Here is a 21,225-nt window from a genome sequence, read left to right on the forward strand (position 1 = left end):
AAACTGTTTTTTTCCTTGAAACTGTTTTTTTTTTCTTTGTGAGATAGTAAGTACTACAAGTTTATTTCAGCTGCTTCTTTGCCACCTTCATCAGAGGAAGTTGTGGGCAATATCAAGAAATTAATAGAATTCAGATACAATGAGCAAGGAAAAAGAGTTAAGGTGATGATTATGTATAATTTGTTACAAATTTGGTTGAGAACCTGATCCAAGTACATTTTAATGTCTATGACATCACCTTCTTTATGCCTTTGTTGTAATGCTGTTTTTTTGCTTCAGGTTACCAGAACATACACTTTAGAAACAAGAAAAGTGTCCAAGTCCATAGCTAAGAGAAAGGTACTGTTCATTTGTAGTCATCTTCTATATACATGTTTTTCTTTTTTCAAGCATAAGCATTCACTTATGATATTGCTCAGCCTTGGTATTCACCTTTTGATGTGTGTGTGCTTTATAGGTATTTTGATTCGACAGTTTAAGGCCTAAAATTGATACTATTACACTGAGTGTAGTTATGTAGTTATACCTTTTGTTTTGTAGCATTTTCTTTTAAAGTTAAAAATATGACCTTTTATCAACGTATAGCTCACATGGCAACGTTAGGTTTTTAAATCAAGCATTTCGTAAGCATAAAGTCTGATTTATTTTATCGCATAAGCATACCCAAGCCTGATTTTGAATTTTCACTTATAAAAGCAGTTATAAAGCAGTTGTTTACTTTTGTTTATAGACTTGGCGGAAATTTGGTCTTGCTTTAAAAGATAATCCTCACGGGCCAGATCCTTCAACCACATATGTTGGTGATGATGTGTACCTATCATTCACCACAAACAAGGAGGTAAGTGTCATAATAAGGTTATCAATGTAGATACTGGTATTAGGCTTGTTTTCAGTTGTGTATTTGTGTTAGGAGTTGGATGAAGACAAAGAAGATCCTTTAAAGAAGCTTAAAGGTAACAGCATTGTCAAATGCCGTGTATGTAAAGGTGATCACTGGACAACTAAATGTCCATATAAAGATAGTTTACAACCGTTAAAAGAAATAGAGGATAAAGAAAAGGCGAAAGACAATGGTAAGGGGTTTTTAAAGTCTTTACAAAGTATTGCAATAATTTGTAATTAGGCAGCTTTTTTCCAAACAGATGAAGGTACGTTTTACCCTAAGTATGTTATTCAGAAGCTATAAATTATTCATGATTGCATAACCTAAATTAAGTATCTAATATTTTATTGTTATTACTAGTCGAAAAAGCCCGTGGAAAAATCCACTTAGGCAGAAGGACAATGAAAAAATAGGTAGTTTTAGATGTTTTGCTGACATCAGCAGTGGAGGTACAAAATTGGCGAAATTTAGTTTATTTTTTGCCTGTAATGTGTAGAGGCTGTAATGCTGATCAAAATAATGTATAAGATCATACGTTTTCCACGAACGCCTAAGGAGATATAAGAGTTTTAAAATTTTGCTCACGTCAGCAAAGACCCGCCAAAGCACAAAAATTTTTTTTTTTGAAATTTGTATACCTGTTGCCTTCATTGTATAGATCTTAAAACGTTTTTTGAACTTGTTTTAACGTTGCCTCTATTGTGTAGAGCTTAAAGCGCTAATCAAGAAAATGTATATGATTGTGCCTTGATGAATGGTTAATGAGATATAATGATTTGAAAATTTTGCTGACTTGAGCAAAGACCCGGAAAAACACACAAATTTTTTTTATCAAAATCTTATATATCTGATAGCTTCATCATATAGATCTTGAAAAGCTGACCAAGAAAATGTATTGGATCATGTACTTTTGACAAACGGTTACGGAGAGTGGTTGACGTCATCAATCCATTTATTTCAAACCGTACTGGGGATCCAGGATTAAGAAACTTACCCAAATTGGTCCTAGGTGGTCTCTACTTACCCACACGGTGAAAATCACTGACGTCACCACCTCGTTTTCAAGTTCTTTGGCCTCAAAGTTTTAAGTGCATTGTAGTTGCTTCATTAATTTTAATATAGTTTCCTTTAACGTCAATGTTATTTTAACATTAAAGTTTGTTAAATTATGAAACAAATTTATAGGTGATGTTTTATAGACTTTATCAAAGAACATTATGAAGAATATAATCCACTTTGCAAAAGTCACACACAGACAGAAGCTTCGTATTATTATTATAAAGATTTTTTAATTTTTTAGTTGATGTGAATGCAGCTGTTCCTGATTTGGCTTCTAAAGTTGTTGGTGGTGGATCAAAGTATGTCCCTCCTTCTCTTCGTGGAAATGCAGATGGAGCACAGAGGAGAGGAGAAACTATGAACAACAGAAGACAAAGTAACAACCTTTTTAGACTTGTTGGCAACGATCCTATGCTACTGTGTTGACCTTTTTATTGCTAGAAATTTTAATTTGTATTCGTTTTCTGAGTACTAACCTTGTTCACCCTTTTTACACCTCTTAATCAACAATGGCTTATTTTACACCAGCCTTAAATAATTGACTGCCAGTAAATATTTGACTGCCAGACGCTAGTGTACAGCAAGCATATGTCTGGCTCTTGCTGCCTTCTTAATAAAAACTATGGTTTATTTCTCATAAAATAAATGATTGATTCTGCTCTAAAAGCACCATTATTTGGAAAAGGTGTCTGCAAATTGAAATTAGGTCCAGAACTCCCATATAGTGTCAGGCCTATCAATAAGAGAAACACCCGCACAATAAATCGTGCGCTCTAAGCTTCCATAATTTTGTTTGGACAAGCAATCCCAAAAAGGGAAGTAACAAAATTCCTTTGCCCCTGCACATTGTGGAGGGATCGCCGTTTTGACGTGGGGCATACGCTGGTACAAGTTCCAGCAATGTTCTTCGCTTGGAATTTCAGCTTAGATATCAAAAAGTTATAAGTGAGTTTAATTAAAGTTTGTGACTACATTTACTTATTTATTTCTCTCAAAAAGAAGACCATACTAGGCTGCAAATAACGTTTTTAAACCTGACGATTGTAATATTGTTACTTTCAAAATCCCAGTGATTAACCTTCCCTTAAGAACCCTATTTTTACAGACCTCTGTTTTTTGGTAGCACACAGCTTAATTTCGGAATCATGGCAAAATGGAAAAATACTGCGAAAGCCATTTTAGTTTGAAAGTGATGGTGTCAGCTTTGTTAGTCTTTTTTTGACCTCTTTCTCTTTTAAATACTATAGGAATATTTATTTACTGTATGTTTTCACATGTTAAGATGAATATGTTGACACGTTTTCTAGCCTGTTTTGGGATTTTGGCTACAAACGTAGAATATAAGTGCGCATCAAAGCCAGCTAGCTAGCTGGATAACCTTATTTATTTCTATTCTTTTAAAGTTATTATTCAGTTTGGTGTATTATTATTTATTTGTGTTTGGGGTTGTAGTTATCTAGCTAGCTCTTTAGAGACATCTGACTAGAAAATGAAAGTAGCTACAAAAAAAATTCTTAATAAATCTCTATGCTAAATACTTTTTTTTTGACAGGATAACGACAGGCTGTTTTCTAAATTTTCTTAAACCGTACGATTAAGCTTTTTTAAAAATGGTATATATTACGCCTACACTTATGTGCAACACGGTTTACCTGTAAATCGGTCAGCCTGGTGTTAACAATGGCTGTTTGCTGGGTTTTTATTTAGCCGAAGTTGTGTGAGAGTTTTTGCAAGGGGTATTACGCCTATACCTGTACTGATTGTTTAGCCCAGTGTCACGATTGATTTTTAAACTTTCACAGGAAATTTTCTAGCAAAGAAAAGGAAAACTTTTATTACTGTCATAAAAACTCATTCCGCTAAATAAAATTACTAAAGGCTGAAATACACGGTAAGTTTAGACGGACCATTTAAATGTATGATAAAAAAACTTACCGTGTAAACAGCAAAGATGTACAAATTATTTCGGTTTTATAAGTTTTTTTAAAGTTGGACATGTTAAACTTTTGCTAAGTTTTTGCTATTGAAATTAAAAGAATGACTACTGAGCTTGTGTTTGAACTAAAGATTTGAGCATATTTTTTCAATTTCTAATCATAACCGCTTTTTTTCTTTCAACATTTACCCTGCTGCTGCTATAACAATAACCACAACAGAATATTTATGTGTTTTTCTTTGGTTTTTATTGTAAAAAAAGAGTTTTTTTAAAAACTTATACATTTTATCTTAACGTGTAGACAGGTATATTACCTGCAACAAAACTTACAAGTTTTTTTCTTACAACTAAACGGTCCGTTAAACTTACTGTGTATTTTAGCCTTAAGTGATTTTTAAGGTTTGCAAACTGTTTCTGCTATGACGGGGTAGCAACGAGTTTTAAACTGTGTTTTTTATATCAGCTAAAGTTGTGAAAAGTTATTTTTTGAAACAAATATTACAACAGAAACACCATAAAGTTTCACTCGATGTTTTCGATTTACACGATTTATGACATGCTATATACCTGTACTAAAGCGCTCCACCTAAACGTGTGGCACAGTTTGCGGTTCTTATTAATTGCTCTGCCGGACATTCAACACTGGGTAAACCAGTTACTTGTGGCTTAACCTATTGGTCTAAAAAATTTCTTATGCAAAAGTTAGGGCTGATTAACTTTTATTGTTCTGTCTATGCAGTTTCAAAGTTGTAAAACGTGCATGACCAAATTAACATTGCGTTGTCTATTTCGTTAAAAAAGTTATCTCCGCCATTTCAATGAAATTGATAAAAACCAAATTGATAATGATGTCCATTCTATTACCACCTTTCGATTGAAATTATCAAATCGAATTGTAATAAAAAGAAGATTGTGTTTATATTTGCTAAATATAAACTCTTAACATGTTTTGTGAATTTACGTTTTTATAAGAACGTCTAAATTTTAGCCTAAGCTGGATGTGCTTATTTTTTGCCAAAATTGTTCTTAATATGTTCTTGCTAAACAATCTTTAAAGACATAAGAAAGTGTCAAATTTTGGTTTAACGTGTCATGAAACTAACACGGTTTTTCAAAATTAGCGTTAATAAATAATACAATTTTTTTTACTGTTAATTTCATAAACAATACAATTTTTTTCCCATCAGTCGATAGCTCAACACAACGGTGTTTTTTTTTCAGCCATCTTTTTTAAAAAAGCTTTTTTATTATCTTCTTACTCTGATCAAAGTGGAAAATTAACTGAAAGCACCTTTTCTTCCAAGATTTTTAAACTTTTAACATTGTCTTTCAAAACAACAAAAACTTTTATTTCAATTTCCAAAATGCCTTGTAAGAGAGGAGGCCGCATCACTATCTAAACTTGGATCGTGACGTAACAACCATTGAAGTTGATCTTTGCTTGTTAACTTCAAAACCAGAACATGCGAAACTCATAAAAAGCATTTCCAAACTGAAAAAGTTCGTAACATCATCACTACTGGTTAGAGGCTGCTGGGATAACAGAAACATTAAAAAGCACCAGAGAAGCAAAAAGCCAGATCAACATGGACCCATTTTTGTAAAATTACAAACGAAAAAAGGTTACTTATTGTTAAAAAAATTTTTCTCTTCCTTCTCAAATTCGGGTTAATTAAATGCATTTTTAAAAACAACCTTTTTTTTAAAAATTTTTTGAAAAAGGCATATAAGCGGTGATCATAATCAGAATCCATTAAATTGAACGTAGACATCCAGCACTTAAAATAATGGCTGGTCAATGGTCGATAACCACCAAAATTTGTCATTTGACTGTCAGGATACAAAACAAACAGGGAAATTGACCAGCAACTAATTGTGTCTCGCACAAGCGAAAATACGCTCCCGAAATCCATACATCGAAAATAAGACATGGTCTAACAAGAGTTTTAGCTATATAGCAAGACATAATGTCTATAACCACCAAAACTTAAATGGAATAAACAATCAACATTTACATCGAGCTTCAACTGGATTATTTAAAACAGTTACACATCACTGGGTAAATTAAATTTTTAAAAAAAGGCAATTTTTTTTCACTAATATATCATTTTTCTCCCCAGTGGTTTAATTAAAGACAACAAAAAAGAAATGTTTAAATTTTGACATTATTATCAAAATCATGGCAACTTAACCCTTGTAACTAGATATTTTACACCTTAAAAAATTGTATTTGCATATTTTTAATTAAAAAATTAGGGTTGGGCTTTTTTGTGTAAAGTCAGTGGCCCGTGGTAAAAACCATGGATTCGCTCGCCCTTTTTATACAGCATTGTGTGCATCTCACTTCTTGCGGTACCATTTTGCGTGACAGACAGACTTTACAACTAATATATTTTTGTGTTATGTATATACTATAATGGGATATCTAGACCAAATTTCAGCTTGTGGACATTTTTTCCCATAGATTATTCTTCCCTACTATAGGGTGACATCAAGGCGATAAATTAAATGTTATTTAAAGTACTTAAAAAACAAATTAAACTGATTCTTTTGCTGTTATTTTTAGCAGACGAAGCCGCTACATTACGTGTGACAAATTTATCAGAAGATGCATGTGAGGCTGATTTGCAAGAGTTGTTTCGTCCTTTCGGTCCAATCGCTCGTGTGTATCTTGCAAAAGATAAACAAACCAATCAATCAAAGGTACTAGTATTTTTAAAAAACGCTGGACACATATATGTCAGTGTGTTTTTAAAACAGAACACAGCCTTTTTTGTGCATCGCAGTATAGCAAAATGAGGTAATATTTGTGTTAGGTAGCAAGGAAGCCTTATTATTTATCTAATACATTTATTTAAATGTGATAATTGTCTATGTTCATTAAGAACGTATACAATGTATTACAAATTTCTTTTTGGGACTTGTTGCCTATTTCTTGCTTAATTTCCATTAGTAAGCAAGCTTCATTTTGTTTCAAAGTTGTTGTTAAACATTTGTAGTTTAACCACTGTACAGATGCAGCGGCGATAAGTGAAATAGTAAGGATGGATATGGTTCCAAATATTTAACTTTTAGTTATTTACTATCACTAATGCATTGAATCCAACATTTTTGTGGTTAATTGTTACAGATTTATCCATGAAATTTTTAAGGTAAGGGGCATTTAACTCTACAATCGTTGAAGAAATATAATAAAACACCATGAAAAGTAAGATATTTCGTCACGAATTGCTGATGTTGCTTTAACTGGCATTACCCTTTTTCCTACTTGCAGTGTTTTGGATTTAAGAGTGGAAATTGTTATTTTAACCGAAGCAATATATTTGGGGAAAACTAAGACAAGCTTGAATTGTGCAAAGGGCAATTTTGGCAGATATTTCGTTAATTTTGGCCATAATTGTCCAAGAATTGAGAATATGAATTGTGCAGGGTGACTATAGCAAAGAGTGAAAAATTTATACAAAAACTCAACATGTATTTTTTATTACCTAGCATGTTGTCAAGCCTATAACAGCTTCTCCTATTCTCGCCGGCCCGCAAAAGTTTTTTGTGATATAATTATTATGAGATACAACTGCTACAATCAGGTTTATCAGACTAGCCTCCTCCATCGCCATGTTCGTGTTGCCGTTCCAATGTCAGAGAAAGTTGCGAGATGCCCCAGGGTTGGCAAACAGTATTCTACCTAATGAAAGTGTTTGAAAATAGTTTTTTAATATTGTTGGTGAACATTTTCCTTTTCGCATTATCAAAACAAGTAATTTTAGAAGATTTAGCTTTTACATGTGACATACTGCAGTTGTTCAATTTTGTTGGACTCTGAGCTTTTGATTTTTTGTTGCTCCTGCTTATATTTTTAACATTTTGTTTCAGAGACTAAGGTATGGAATAATGCAGATTCTGACTGCAAATTTCAAACTGCTGTGTTTATTTTTGCTGTATATTGCTATATGTACTTTGGTACCTTTCCATAGATTTAATGAGAAGTAAGTGGATTCCTCCACGGGTATTCAGATTGTCTCTTTAATAATAGCCGTTGTCTGTCTGTCCGCGAAACCTGTTTCCCAATGCGGAAGCACGAAATTTTTATAATGCGCACCAATACCAAATGCAATATATTTTTACTGACTTTATTTTGACCGCAAGCGCGTAGTATACTAATCACGACGCCTGATTTAATAAAAAACAATCGAAGATTTTTGCGACAGGAAAGAATCCAAGATTTTCGCTTAAAAAAACAATCCAATATATTTTCGCGGCTGAATGAACGAAGGCCATTTTGATTCTTAAAAAAAACAATCCAAGATTTTCCCGGCGGAATGAACAAAGGCCATTTTGATTTTAAAAATGGTCATGTGCAATGTGTTTGTAGGCCTGTTTGATTTTTTTAATTTCTGAAAGCTTTTTTTAATATTTGTTTTCTGTTTGTTTTCAATGTTAAGATAAATATATTGTCACGTTTTTTAGCTACGTACAGATTTTAAACGCACCAGTTTCAGGATTTTTGGCTAGGAACGAAGATTTTGAAGGCTAGCTAGCTAGCTAGAGCCTTACTTTTGCTATTCTGTTTAATATAAGATGTTTTTATCCTACCAAAAATTTATTTTTATGTTGAGGATGTAGCCATTTACCTAGCTCCTATATTTGGCTAAAAAGTGAAATTATAAAAATTCAGTTTGGCTACAACAATATTCTTAAGCAATAATTCTTATTTTAAATGCGGTTTGGTGAGGTATCTACATCTTGTTTTTTTTTTTTCCTGAAAACATTTTCTGCAAATAAAATGGCTGAGCAATTGCTTTAGCTGGAGGGGCAACAACAGGCTGTGTGTTTTCCTTTAAACCGAAGTTGCGATAAAGTTTTTTTGGAGAAGGGTATTACGGCTGTTCAACTCTGTTTAACTGTACTAAACGATTAGTCCAGTGTTACCAACAGACTGTTTTTTGTAAATGGTTGTTATGCCTATGCGCATGTATAAGCAGTTTACCTGTACTAAGGGATCAGCTCACCGTGTCAATTAATTTTCTTGATGTCAATTACCTTTCTCAGTAATCACACAGTAATCACGTACGGATGTGAAACACTGTTTACCTGGACTAACCGCTCAGCCCTGTGTTAGCAATGGATTGTTTCTTGTGCGTTTATTTAAACAGAGTCTGCGAAAAAGTTTTTTCAAAGGGGTATTATCTTTATACGCAGGTATATACAACACTGTTTAATTGTACTAAGCAATCAGCCCAGTGCCACGATTAATTTTTTAACTTTCACAAAATCTTATTCCGCAAAATGAAATAATATTGACCGATTGTTTTTGCTATGGCAGGGTAACAATGGTTTGTAAACTGTATTTTTATTTTAGCAATTGTTGCGGGAATGTTATTTTTTGAAAAATATGTTACAGTCGCAACACTATAATGGTGTATGTGCTTCACTTGATTTATAATATACTGTATACCTGTACTTAAGCGCTCCACCAGATCATGTCGCACAGTTTACGGCTCTTATTAAGTGCTCCAGAGTGTTCAACGCCAGGGCACACCTTAACTTGTGGCTTACCCAGGCGTTTCGATATTAAGATCTCTACTTTCAGTAATCGCAATGTTATTTCTAAAACTGCTGAACGCGTTAAATTATCAGCTGTGACACGAGACAAAACCACCATTTCATTTAGTGCACTTTCGGTACCAATAATTTGTTCACATTAAATCGCAACCCGTAAATTCGGCAAAACAAAAATTTACAGATTTGAAAGAGACTGATTTCGCTTCTTCGGGAGTTGGGAACGAAATTGACTTACTGATCGGGTCGGATATGTATTGGGATATATTTACCGGGAAGATTAACAGGAGTGTGGAAAGTTGTTTGGTCGCCATAGAAACAAAATTCGGTTGGGTTTTGAGCGGAGTGCATGAGTCTGTGAGAGGGTGTGAAAAGAACGAAACTTCGACAAATAATTTGATTCATACTTTGCTTGTTGATTGTTGTGAGAGGGAAACTGACGTTCTTGATAAGCAGTTGAACAAATTTTGGGTAGTATTGGGATTTCAAAAAATGAAAAATCTTGTTATGATCTCGTTTTTGATAAGATAAAAAAAAGAATGAAGATAATTGTTATGAGTTAGCCTTGCCGTTTAAAGAAAATCATTCCTTACTGCCAGACAATTTTAAACTCAGCCGAAAGCGCTTATTAAAATTACACAACCTCTTGAAAAACAACCCGTCGCTTCTAGTTGATTACGATAATATTTTAAAGGAACAAATGAAATTGGGTATTATTGAACCGGTACGCGATGTTGGGACACCGGGAGAAACACATTACTTGCCACACCGCGCTGTTTTATGTGACGATAAAAGCACGACAAAAATGAGAATAGTTTTGACGCTTCCGCGAAAATTAACCACGAGTCGCCCAGTCTAAACGACATACTGTACAAGGGTCCTCAGCTAACGCCGCAACTGTACGATATCCTCTTTCGATTCAGATCATATCCTATAGTTTTGATAGCCGACATATAAAAAGCATTTCTACAAATTGCGATCAAAGAAAGAGATCGTAACTTTTTGAGGTTTTTGTGGTTTAACGAAATCCTTGCGGAACAACCCACCATCGTTAGAAATCGATTCGCCCGTTTAGTGTTTGGATTGACGAGTTCACCATTTTGTTTGAACGGTACTATTCGAAATCACGCGAGTCAGTATGAATTTGACCCACTGTTCAAAAGGTTGTGAGGTCGTTTTCGTCGACGATTTTATTGGCGGTCACGTGAATGAGGAAGAAGTTGTAAAGTTGTTTAAACAGCTTAAACTCAGATTTATAGAAGGGAATTTTTATCTTCGTAAATGGCACACAAATAATGAAAATGTTCGGAACTATATAAATCATATCACCGACTCTACCGCGCCTTCCCAAACTAATGGTAAAATTCTTGGACTTATTTGGAATGAACAGACCGATATATTATGTTTTTACTTTTCAGAATTATTGAAGTCGGCAAAAGCGTTAAAACCTACTAAGAGAAATATATTAAAGATTTTGTCTTCGTTCTACGATCCTGTGGGACTCATTCAACCAATTTTGATTAGCATGAAAATTTTGATGCAGAAAATATGTGAGAGGAAGCTAGGTTGGGATGATGATGTTGACGTTGAATTGAAGGCGAGTTGGGAGAGCATCTTAAAGGAGATGGAGAGTGTTGGAGTTGTTGAGGTTGGTCGTAGGATTAAGCGTAGTGACGAGGATGATGAAGTTGTGAACAGGGAAATGCATGGATTTAGTGATGCCAGTCAGCAGGGATATGGAGCTTCTGTTTACGTTAGGTCCGAATGGAGGTCTGGGAAAATTACTGTTAAGTTACTAACTTCTAAATCGAGGGTAGCACCGTTAAAATCAATTACTATGCCGCGTTTGGAATTGCTGGGAAATTTGTTGTTGCCTCGTCTTGTAAAATCTGTTGTTGTCGCGTTGGAGAAAGAACTTTCTTTCGATAAAATTTTATTTTGGACTGATTCAACTATCACTCTCTCTTAAGAAAATTTAAAAAAAGGAGCAAAACCTATGCTGTTTGAAGCCATGGTAGAACAGCAGGAAAGTAAATGGAAAACTCCTGTCAACAGACCCTCTTCCCACAAAAAATTTAGAAACACAATGTCAGATTATGAACCTCCGACAGAGTTATTTATGATAGATATGCCAGATGTTAATTGTGATATGTGAAGCCAAACAAAAAAAAAGGTTGTTTGACTCACAAAGCAAAATCGAAGCATTGCGAAGGAAAATGAACAACTTTAAAATGATTTGTTGCACAGAACTGTATCTACAAAATGTAAATTTGTTGAAGATGTGCTTTTGTCAGACGGAGCATGTAACCACTACACTGGTTTACCAAATGTTAAAGGTTTCAAAGGCATACTAATATTTTGAACACTGGTGACAATTGAGAAAATGTGGTATTATACAACAACCAACAGGTCAAAGGCGTTCACAGAGAGGGAGACCCCAAATGCTATCCCCTTTAGAAATTTTACAGTCACCGATATAGTGTTGACTTGGATAAATTATATGTACGTTAAATTTGGATCAATATCAATGATGGAAAAATTTCCAACCGTACGGTGTATTATACTGTGTCGAATTCAAAATTGCAGTACCTGCTTCAGTTGTTGTCCATAAATTGATGTATTTAGATTAAAAAAGTCACACTACGGTAAAAGTTCTGGTTGTAATTGCACCAGCGGGTGGCTTCACTTTTATATCCTCGGCCTTCCCTGGGAGCATAATCTGATAAAAATATAGTAGTGAAAAGTGGAACATTTACCCAAAACTCTGGGAGCCTGGTAATGCAATCATGCAGATCGATGTTTTTTTATAGTAGAATATGTGAATCCAATTGGTGTGGAGCTGATAATACCACCTTTATTGAGAGGACGAGATCAGTTCAGTGAAAGTGAAGTTATTCAAAGCCAACAAATTGCCGCTGAAAGAATACATGTCGAAAGAATGATACAGAGATTGAAAACTTTTAACATATTTGATCGAGTTATTCCTGTTAACATGCTAGGCTCTCTTAACCAGATCATCACTGTTTGTGCAAGGTTAGCAAATTTTCAAGAACCAATTTTAAAGATATAGGATGTTTCGATAAAGAAATATCTTTACAATTATATATATGCATAAAATTGTCTAAAAAGTGTTTTACTGCTACACACACATTATGATATATACCTCAAGGAGATGTTTTTTTGTATAGCTTATTTTTGTGGTAAAGTTTCAAATTGTGTCTGTCTGTGATGAACTGGATTGGGATTAATGAATTTGGTTGCACATATATTTGGTGGTGTTTTATATTCCATATGTCTTATGAGAAAATTAATATTTTAGTTGCCGGTACCATAGATAGGCCATCTACTACCCACTTGGCTAAAAGTTTCATCATGGCACATGCATGAAAACATGTCCCACAACGTCCAGCTGGACACTGACAGTTCGCAAACTCAATATTGGAGGGTTTTTTCTCTATAGCTAAAAAAGCCCATCTATTTGCTTTTTTCAAACTAGCTGCAGCTATACCCTTCAAACAAAATATTGTTTCATCTTCTTTAACATATATTGTATCAGTATTAAAAAAATTTCTTCGAGGAATTGTTCGCCACTTATAAAATGTTTCTTTATTTTTGTTGAATTTTTACAAAATGTTTCATTGACATATTCATGATAATTTTAAATATGTTCAACTGTAAAATTTGGCATTCCTTTCAAGGATTTCGACCAACCTGTTAAATCAATTGGGTTTGACATATCAGCTTTGAGTTTCAAAGGGACTGATGGAAGCATTCCCTCTTTCCACAGTGGTTTCAAAATAACTCCCATTTTTTCTGCTTTTTTACGTAGCCAGATTTTATCAGGTGTATAACACGAACTTGAGCTTCTTTTAAAGTTGTAATACCTTGAAGTGTGTCTCCTCGGAATACCAGCCATCTTTTTAAATGTTCGACTTTGTAAGTTGCAAGTTTTTCAAAATCTATATGAGTATGTGGGTCACTAATTTCATCTTCAGTTAATGTGATACTTTCATGACCTAAATAAAATCAAGAGAAAATTAAGTAGAGGATAACTATAATATGGTGTGCTGTGGCAGTTTTAAATTCTGTACAAAATTTGATGTATATTAATCAGCTATCTGCTTAAAAAATATCAGTGTGCACTGTTTGGTGAATCTCCCCTTTCTTATGCACCGTGTTTGCCTACTGACTTTTCTTCAAATAGTTCGTTGAAGTCTTCCACAATTATTTCATATTCTCCGTCGTTGTTTTCTATTATAATAAACTGTTCTTGAGTTTTTACACAAACTACTGAGTCTGTGTAGAGAGTTGTTGCTATTAAAATAGCAGTATTATTGAAGTTTTAAGTTTTAAAAGTAATGAAGTTTGATAGTACGTCTTCTCTCTTGAAAAAAGTTCGTAAAATGGTAATTAGCAGTGTTCATCATAAATACGGCCATACTATTTAATTTCATTGAGGCGTGACATAAACAAGCTTATTAAGATTTCGGATAACATCCAAGATCTTATTAAAATGGGCGGTCTTCTCCTTCTCCTTTTCCTTCTCCTTCTCCTTTTCCTTCTTCGACCGATTTTTTAACCGATTGCCGTAACGTCACGGCTTTTAAAGTCCGACCTGACCCAGCGACTTAGCGCTACGCCGGCTTTGTGCGTATATTGATAATCGTAAAGAATGAAGACTGTGCTATGAATTTGATCACAAATATTGTTGTAAACTGTTATTTTAATATTATTTAATAAGCTATGCTAGATACTCCTTTAAATTTTCGTTTCCAAATGTTTTTAACTAGGCGGATTTTGTTCCACTAAACGGAGCTCTTGGGGTTAAGGTACGAGTCGTTACTTTCGAGGGACCCAGTTCAAGGAAAACGAAGGTTTTTGAAGCGAAGAGAAGTATTTGGTTCTGTTAGTATAATTATTTAACTGCCTAAATTTCAGTTCTATGAACGTTTAAGATATTCTCTTTATTGTGTCTATGTTGCTGGGAACGAGCTTGGAATAAACTTAGAAATAATCAAGGATATCTGGACGCCGTTTGCAGAATTGCTGAAGAGGTGCGGAATGCTTATAACAAAGTTAGTGGCGAAGAAGACGAGCCTAGAAATGTGTTTGTTCTGCTTTGTGATTTTGCCTGAAAACCCAATTTGTAAATAGAAGTTTTTACATACCATAAGAAAGAAAATTACATAGTTAAAAAACACTTCTTTTCTTTTTCTATCATAAGAAATATAGGCCACTTTTTCATAAGAATATAAAAAATAAGTTCAAAATCACGAATCGCAAAGGTTTATGTCGCCAAAACTTTCCAATTTCAAATTTCGCGAAAGTTTTATCTCGCGAAAAATTTTTAATTTGTAGATTAGCGAAAATTTATCCAAAAAATTTTGCGAGTTTTTGGTCTCGCGAAAGTTTCTCTGAATAAAGTAATTGATTTAACCCATTGTTTAGGAATGAACCTTGGTGGTAACAGTATAGACTGCCAAAGCAAATTTAAAGCACTTTTTTTATGTGTTTACTAAGTTTTCCAAGGGTTATCCAGTTTTTGTAGGAGATTTGTCAAATTTGTGAGAAATAAGTAAGGACCATTGAACCATACGGTTATCAAAATTAGGCATTGGCATAAAATTAGCTAAATTTTCAAAAAAAATGGCATGAAATTTGAAGTGAAGGGCATAAAATAGCATAAAAATAGGGTGTAAATTGGCATAAAATCATAAATATAATCTGTGTTTTTGCCCTTGGACCCCTGGACTGTTTTTGCTCTATGACAGGGTAGCAACGAGTTGTAAATTGTGTTGTTGTTTTTTTCAGCTAAAGTTGTGGAAAGTTATCTTTTGAAAAATATATTACACCGGAAACACCATAATGTTGTGCACCTACTTTTTTGAAATTATATTACAACGGAAACACAATAATGCTTTGCGCCTCACTCGATTTATGACATACTAAATGTGTGGTACAGTTTACACTTCTTATTAATCCCTCTTCCAGGCATTCAACGCAGGGTAACAAAGTCACTTGTGGCTTAACCCGGCGTTTCGACTCCGGGTCCCCGGCTAGTCTAAATATTAATACCACGGAGTTACATTTTGGATTTAGTCTCTTTGTGAATTCTAAACCGATGAACGTAGTCATAACCTTTTTGTTCTTTTCGCCTACTTCCATTGCTTTTTTTGTTTGTAGGATCCAACTTTATGGTCAAATCTTAGTTATCTTAAACTTCATAACGATTTTAGTCGTATCGCAGGTATAAAACATTTCCAAAAAATCGCTACACCACATGCAATAATATTTAATAAACTAGCCGGGAAACCCGGCGTCGAAACGCCGGGGTAAGCCACAAGTCAGAGTGTGACCCGGCATTATATGCTCTGTGGAGCACTTAATAAAAGCCGTACACTGTGTCACACGATCAGGTGGAGCGCTTTGGTACAGGTTTGGTACAAGTTTGTCGTAAATCAAGTGAAGAGCATACACCATTGTAGTGTTGCGACATATTTTTCAAAAAAAAAAACTTTCCCTCAACAAAAGCTAAAGAAATTAATTGTGACACTTGACTGGGCGCTTAGTACGGCTAACCCGTGTCACACATGAATTAATAGCTGTATGAAACCATTTTCCCAAAAAAACTGTATCGCAACGGTTTAAATAAAAACTGAGAACACGTTTTTCGGAAAATGTTTCCAGTGAAAGTTCAAAAAAAATTTGACACTGAGCTGAACCCTTAGTACAGTTAAACAGTGTTGCACAGGCGTATAGGGATAATGCCATTTTAAAATTTTTTATTGCCGTTTTAAAATTTTCTTGCAAACTGTGTTTACATAAAAACACAAGAATAAGTCCTTTGCTAAGACAGGGCTGAGCAGTTAGTCCAGGTAAACAGTGTTGCACATCCATACAGGCATAATTCCGGAGAAAGTTTGAAAATTTAATGTCACAGTGGGCTGACCCCTTAGTGCAGTTAAACCACGACACACATTCGCCTAGGCATAGCCCCTTTCAGTACAGGCAAACCACATCGCACATGTGCCTAGGTGTAACAGCCTTTTCCAAAAAAACAGTCCATTGTTAACACTGAGCTTAGCGCTTAGTACAAATAAAATGTGGCGCAAGTGCCTATAAGCTTAATAGCCTTTTCCAAAATACTTCATTTTAAAAAAAAAAACATAGGAAACAGACCGTCGTTTAACAACACGGGATAGGCACATAGCATAGGTACTCCATGTCTCATTAATTTACTTTTGACTTTTGCTATAGTTTATATTACAGTAAAGTGGTAGCTAACTACTTAATTGCATTTAGTATGAAAAAGATTACTTAAAAATTCTGCTGCAGCCAACTGTATTTGGTTATACTTTTACATTTTAGCTAGGGTTAGCTAACCCCAGTCACAACCAAGTAAAAATCAGATTGGCGAAGATAACACAAAAATCAGAAATGTTAGCTAACATCTACGTTGGTAGCCAGAATCTTAAAATTGGTTTTGTTTAAGAATAATATATGGCCAGAGAACATGACTAAGAGGCAAATAAAACTTATACAAAGCTTTTGGTGGCTGAATAGGTATCTTAGCTAGCTAGCTAACTATAAAGTATAAGTGAATAAACATATAGAAATAAGAAATAGAAAAAATACCCGAAAATAGTTTTAAAAGAACCTGCAATCTTGTTAGAATACAAATAGAAGTATCAGAAAAAAAAAATAACAGTTAAGAAACTTTTCTTTCTCCAGCACAGAGTTGGTTCAATCTGCTTGCCAAGTTTCGGACTGATACCGTAAAAACCGTTGCTAAGAAATATAAAGAGCTTTAGTTTCTGATTGGTCATTTATATAAAACTCCGCTCCTGATTGGACCAGCGGGAACCCGTCCCTGTGCCAGCGGGGGCCGACGGGTTTTCGTCCCCGTGCTAGCTGGCTAGTATTTCGTGCGTGGTTAACACAAGTCGCTTTTGACGCACGAACAGAGAGACGACGGCTATTATTATAGAGACTAGTCGTTAGTCCGTGGAAAAATCCACGGGGTCGCCCGTCGCGTTCGCTCGTCTTTTAAATTTACCCGTCGCAACAAAGTGGATAAAAGTATATCGCATTTAATATTCGTTCGCATTTTAAAAATTTCGTGTTTCCGTTACGGGACGCCGCTTTCGCGGACACAGACAGGCGACGGCTATTTTTAAAGAGATAGCCGGGAAACCTGTCGTTGAAACGCCAGGGTAAGCCACAGGTCAAGGTGTGATCCGGTGTTAAACACTCTGAGCTTAATAAGAGCCGTAACTGTGGAGCGCTTTAGTACAGGTATACAGTATGTCGTAAATTAAGTGAAGCGCATACACCATTATAGTGAAATATGTAAACGAGAACATAAAAAACTCAAAAATGTATTTCCGACATTTTTTCGGCACTGGGATAACTACTACATATCGTAACAAATATCATTGTGTGAATTGGCTTAGTGAAAAATGTAAATCTCATAAAAGTCAATTTTTTTTCTCGGTTTGAAGTGATCATCAAATTTCCGGAGAATCATGTTCAATTTCATTTCATCTCCTTCATGGAATTCAAAGGTATCGTAAATTTTTTTGCATTGCTTACCTATGCAGTGAAGAAGGATTGATGATTTGACAATATCTGGCTTATCAGCAGATTCGGTGGCTTGGAGGAAGATTTGAAATGCCTGCTTCCATGATTTCCAGAGTTCGGCAAGGTTTTTTGAATGTCCAAGTTTAGTGCCTTTGGAGCCTTAACACAATCCATTATTATTAAAATACTGTGAGAATTGTGAAATATTGCGAGTGAAGGTTCTTGTGTAACAAATTCAGTATTCTGACACCATGTTATATGCAAATATGAGTGGATGTAAAGAGAGTGAACAAGTAAAGCTTTTCAGCTTGAGTCAGCCATCTTTGATAAAAATAAAACTATGTACTGGTCTAATCGATATATGGTTATAAGGCTATGTACAGGTGGATAAACAATCCTAGCTTAGCAGCTGTAGACAGGGCTTATATCTAATTTGGTCCCATAGGACCAAATTAGATGACGTCATCACTTTCACAGTCAGCAAAAAAATAATTTCACATTTATATGTCATATTATATATGGTTAGAAAGAGGAGATCAAGTGGATCAAAACAATGTAAGAATCATGTCTTCAAAACCTAACGTTCGTAAGATGTTATCATTCAAACTTTGTACAAATTACAGACCGGTAATTTACTGACTTAGCACAATAATGACTATAACTTGCGCAATATCAAAGTGAATAGCGAAAATTTTGGTATGGTATTGGGTCACCCTATTGTCTTTCTGTTTAATCAAAATTTATGGTTCAAATCACTTCAAGGGATAATTTACAGACCAGTAATTTACTGACCAAAGAACAGGCAATTTCACAGAGTGGTATTGTAAGTCACTATATGCCGAATATGCAATGATAAAAGAGTCTCCATCACTTTCTTTGCCAGGTAGATGGTTATAGCTTGCTTTGTATCAATGTGAAAAAGAAATTGCTTGAGACTAATGGATGAAATATTGGTGTTGTTTGATACGTTGTATTCAACTTTATTACCAGATGTTTCTAGTTCGTGCTTTCAAGGAGTTTTCTATCTAGCGATCAAATACCAATCGTATTTCATCACATCCTCTTGAAATTTCTAGTACACGTTCTGTGAAGGCTGAAGGCATTGGTAATGCGAAATCCTGAAAAATTTACGAATGTTTCTTCTTGACTAAATGTTTAGCGTGAACTTTTCGATTTGCGACTTGGTCCTAAGTTAAACGTGAAAAATTATTACTCTACCTAGCTATAATCTCTAGCCATGAAAATTATGTTTAATCTAGCTTGGGCGTTTATGTTCTGCAGTGCTTACCTTTTCTGGACGGCATAACTCGGGATGTTCGTCTTTCAAAGTATTAGTTCCTTCTCAAATTGATTTCCATATACAAAATCTTATTGTGTCATCACTGTTGATGCATATTTCAAAAATAAATCTTATAAATATAATACTTATAAATTGTAAGTTTAACTTAAGTTGTTTCTGAACTATATTTCAAAAATTATTCAAGAGTTGTTTCTTTAATGTCATTTCAGAATGAGGTCATTTGAGGCCATTTTAAAAATTTGAAATTTTGAAACTAACACACAACCTTAGAGGATTCAAATAACTAATCGAAATCCTCCAAAGGTTACCTAGAACGAGAGGTTTATTCAACCTGCCCCACCCCAGTAAAAAGGTCAAGATTTTATCTATTCTGAAATTACTTTCCATTGATTACAGGTCATAGTCTTCCTAAATTTGTGCGAGTTTCCCCCTTAGTTTGTGAAGACAAACTTTTTTTTTTCGCAAATTTATTTATTTCAAGTTGTTTTTATGCAAAAGTGAATTTTCGCTGACTTTAGTATATTTCGCAAATCCAATCCTTTAAGGCATTATGCCAGCAACATAACTATTTACGATAAAAGCGTGAAATTTCACGTTTGTTTGAAATAGAGCCAGCAGGCTGCTCATATGATATTTAAAGCTAGTTTACCTGGATAGTTTAATACCAAGAAATAAAACCAACCACGTATAAACGCTGTGTCTGGCTACGTAGTATCTCGTGTTCCCAATGTTAATACTACAAATATTTGGGTAACCTTTACACTGAAATTCCGTAAATAGGATAGATAAAAATCGCTATTCTTAAACAACGTCAAAGTTGTACTACTTTAGTAAACAATGTTGCTTATAAAAAATGCGTCTGATTTTTACGTTTAACCTAGCTCTTTTTTATGTAGGGATTTGCTTTTGTCAGTTATGTAAAGCGAGAGGATGCGTCTCGTGCTATCAAGTCGCTTCAAGGTTACGGCTACGATCATCTAATTCTCAATGTTGAATGGGCAAAGTAAGTGTTCTTAATTAGGTCATAGCACTGCGACAATGTCTTTCATGTATTGTCTAGGTATTTCTTACCCTTGCTCTTTCCTACCCTTTAATTTTATTCATGTTTTTGTTTAGACCTTCAAACAATTGATGGATGCAAACCTTTAACAGCAAAATTATAACGATCTTGTTGCCGTAAATTACGACTTTTTTTTTGCTCGCGAGGGGTGTGTGTTTTATCAATTTCAAAAAAATTAGGCATCGTAAAAAAAATGTGCATCGTAAAAGATGAAAAAAAAATGTTCTTGAACACAGACAGACATCGTTTTTTTTAGCGCCAGGCACTGAAGTTACCACCAACTACGCGCAGGGGTCTCCGAAGGCTGTGATATGGCCTTTTGCAGCCTAATAAGCGCTGTACACGTAAATAACGCCTAGTCCTTCCAGTCTTAATAGACTGCAAAGTCTCAAGTTATGCTCCTTAGTGCCCTTTAGAACACCGCCAACAACGTGTACAAGCCTCTGAAGGCTGTAATATGACCTTTTGCAGCATAATTAGGCCTCTACACGTAAATCCTATATTCACGGGGCCGAGCAGGTAGCCGTTGGCCTACTCTTTCCAGTCACAGTGAATTGCGAGATCCCGAGTCCTTGTCCGGAGTGTTAGATCAACGCCAACAACATGGACAGGTTTGTATTGGCTGTAACATAGCCTTTTGCAACCAAATGTGCTCCACGTGAATCACGTGCTTCCATGATCCGAGGCAGGTGTCCATCACCCTTTCCAGCCACAAACTGCGACGTTTCAAGTAGGTTTTTCTAAAGCCGGGCTTTTGCAACACCGAAAAGTGCATGTACAGCCCTCCCAAAGCTGTTTATGTCCTTTTGTACCCTAAGATAAGCTGTACACGCAAATCACGTGCTTCA

General features: G+C 34.9%; 1 protein-coding gene across 3 annotated transcripts in view; it reads left to right on the forward strand.

The window, feature by feature from the left end:
• The window catches only part of LOC130612265 (eukaryotic translation initiation factor 3 subunit G-like), a 46,127-nt gene extending 25,513 nt beyond the window's left edge, over positions 1 to 20,614 (forward strand). The window contains exons 3-10 of one of the 3 annotated variants that reach the window (XM_057433571.1): positions 71 to 162; positions 280 to 339; positions 731 to 838; positions 911 to 1,073; positions 2,184 to 2,318; positions 6,445 to 6,581; positions 6,954 to 7,030; positions 7,371 to 7,404. In XM_057433571.1, the coding sequence (XP_057289554.1) occupies positions 71 to 162; positions 280 to 339; positions 731 to 838; positions 911 to 1,073; positions 2,184 to 2,318; positions 6,445 to 6,581; positions 6,954 to 7,030; positions 7,371 to 7,389 (791 nt within the window). In that variant the 3' untranslated portion in view covers positions 7,390 to 7,404. Of the gene's footprint in view, positions 1 to 70; positions 163 to 279; positions 340 to 730; positions 839 to 910; positions 1,074 to 2,183; positions 2,319 to 6,444; positions 6,582 to 6,953; positions 7,031 to 7,370; positions 7,405 to 20,213; positions 20,321 to 20,433 lie in introns of those variants that run through there. The other 2 variants (XM_057433570.1, XM_057433569.1) reach the window with 2 other exon arrangements.
• Positions 20,615 to 21,225: the final 611 nt, after the last annotated feature.

This window comes from Hydractinia symbiolongicarpus, chromosome 10, assembly GCF_029227915.1.
Source record: "Hydractinia symbiolongicarpus strain clone_291-10 chromosome 10, HSymV2.1, whole genome shotgun sequence".
Lineage (NCBI taxonomy): Eukaryota > Metazoa > Cnidaria > Hydrozoa > Anthoathecata > Hydractiniidae > Hydractinia > Hydractinia symbiolongicarpus.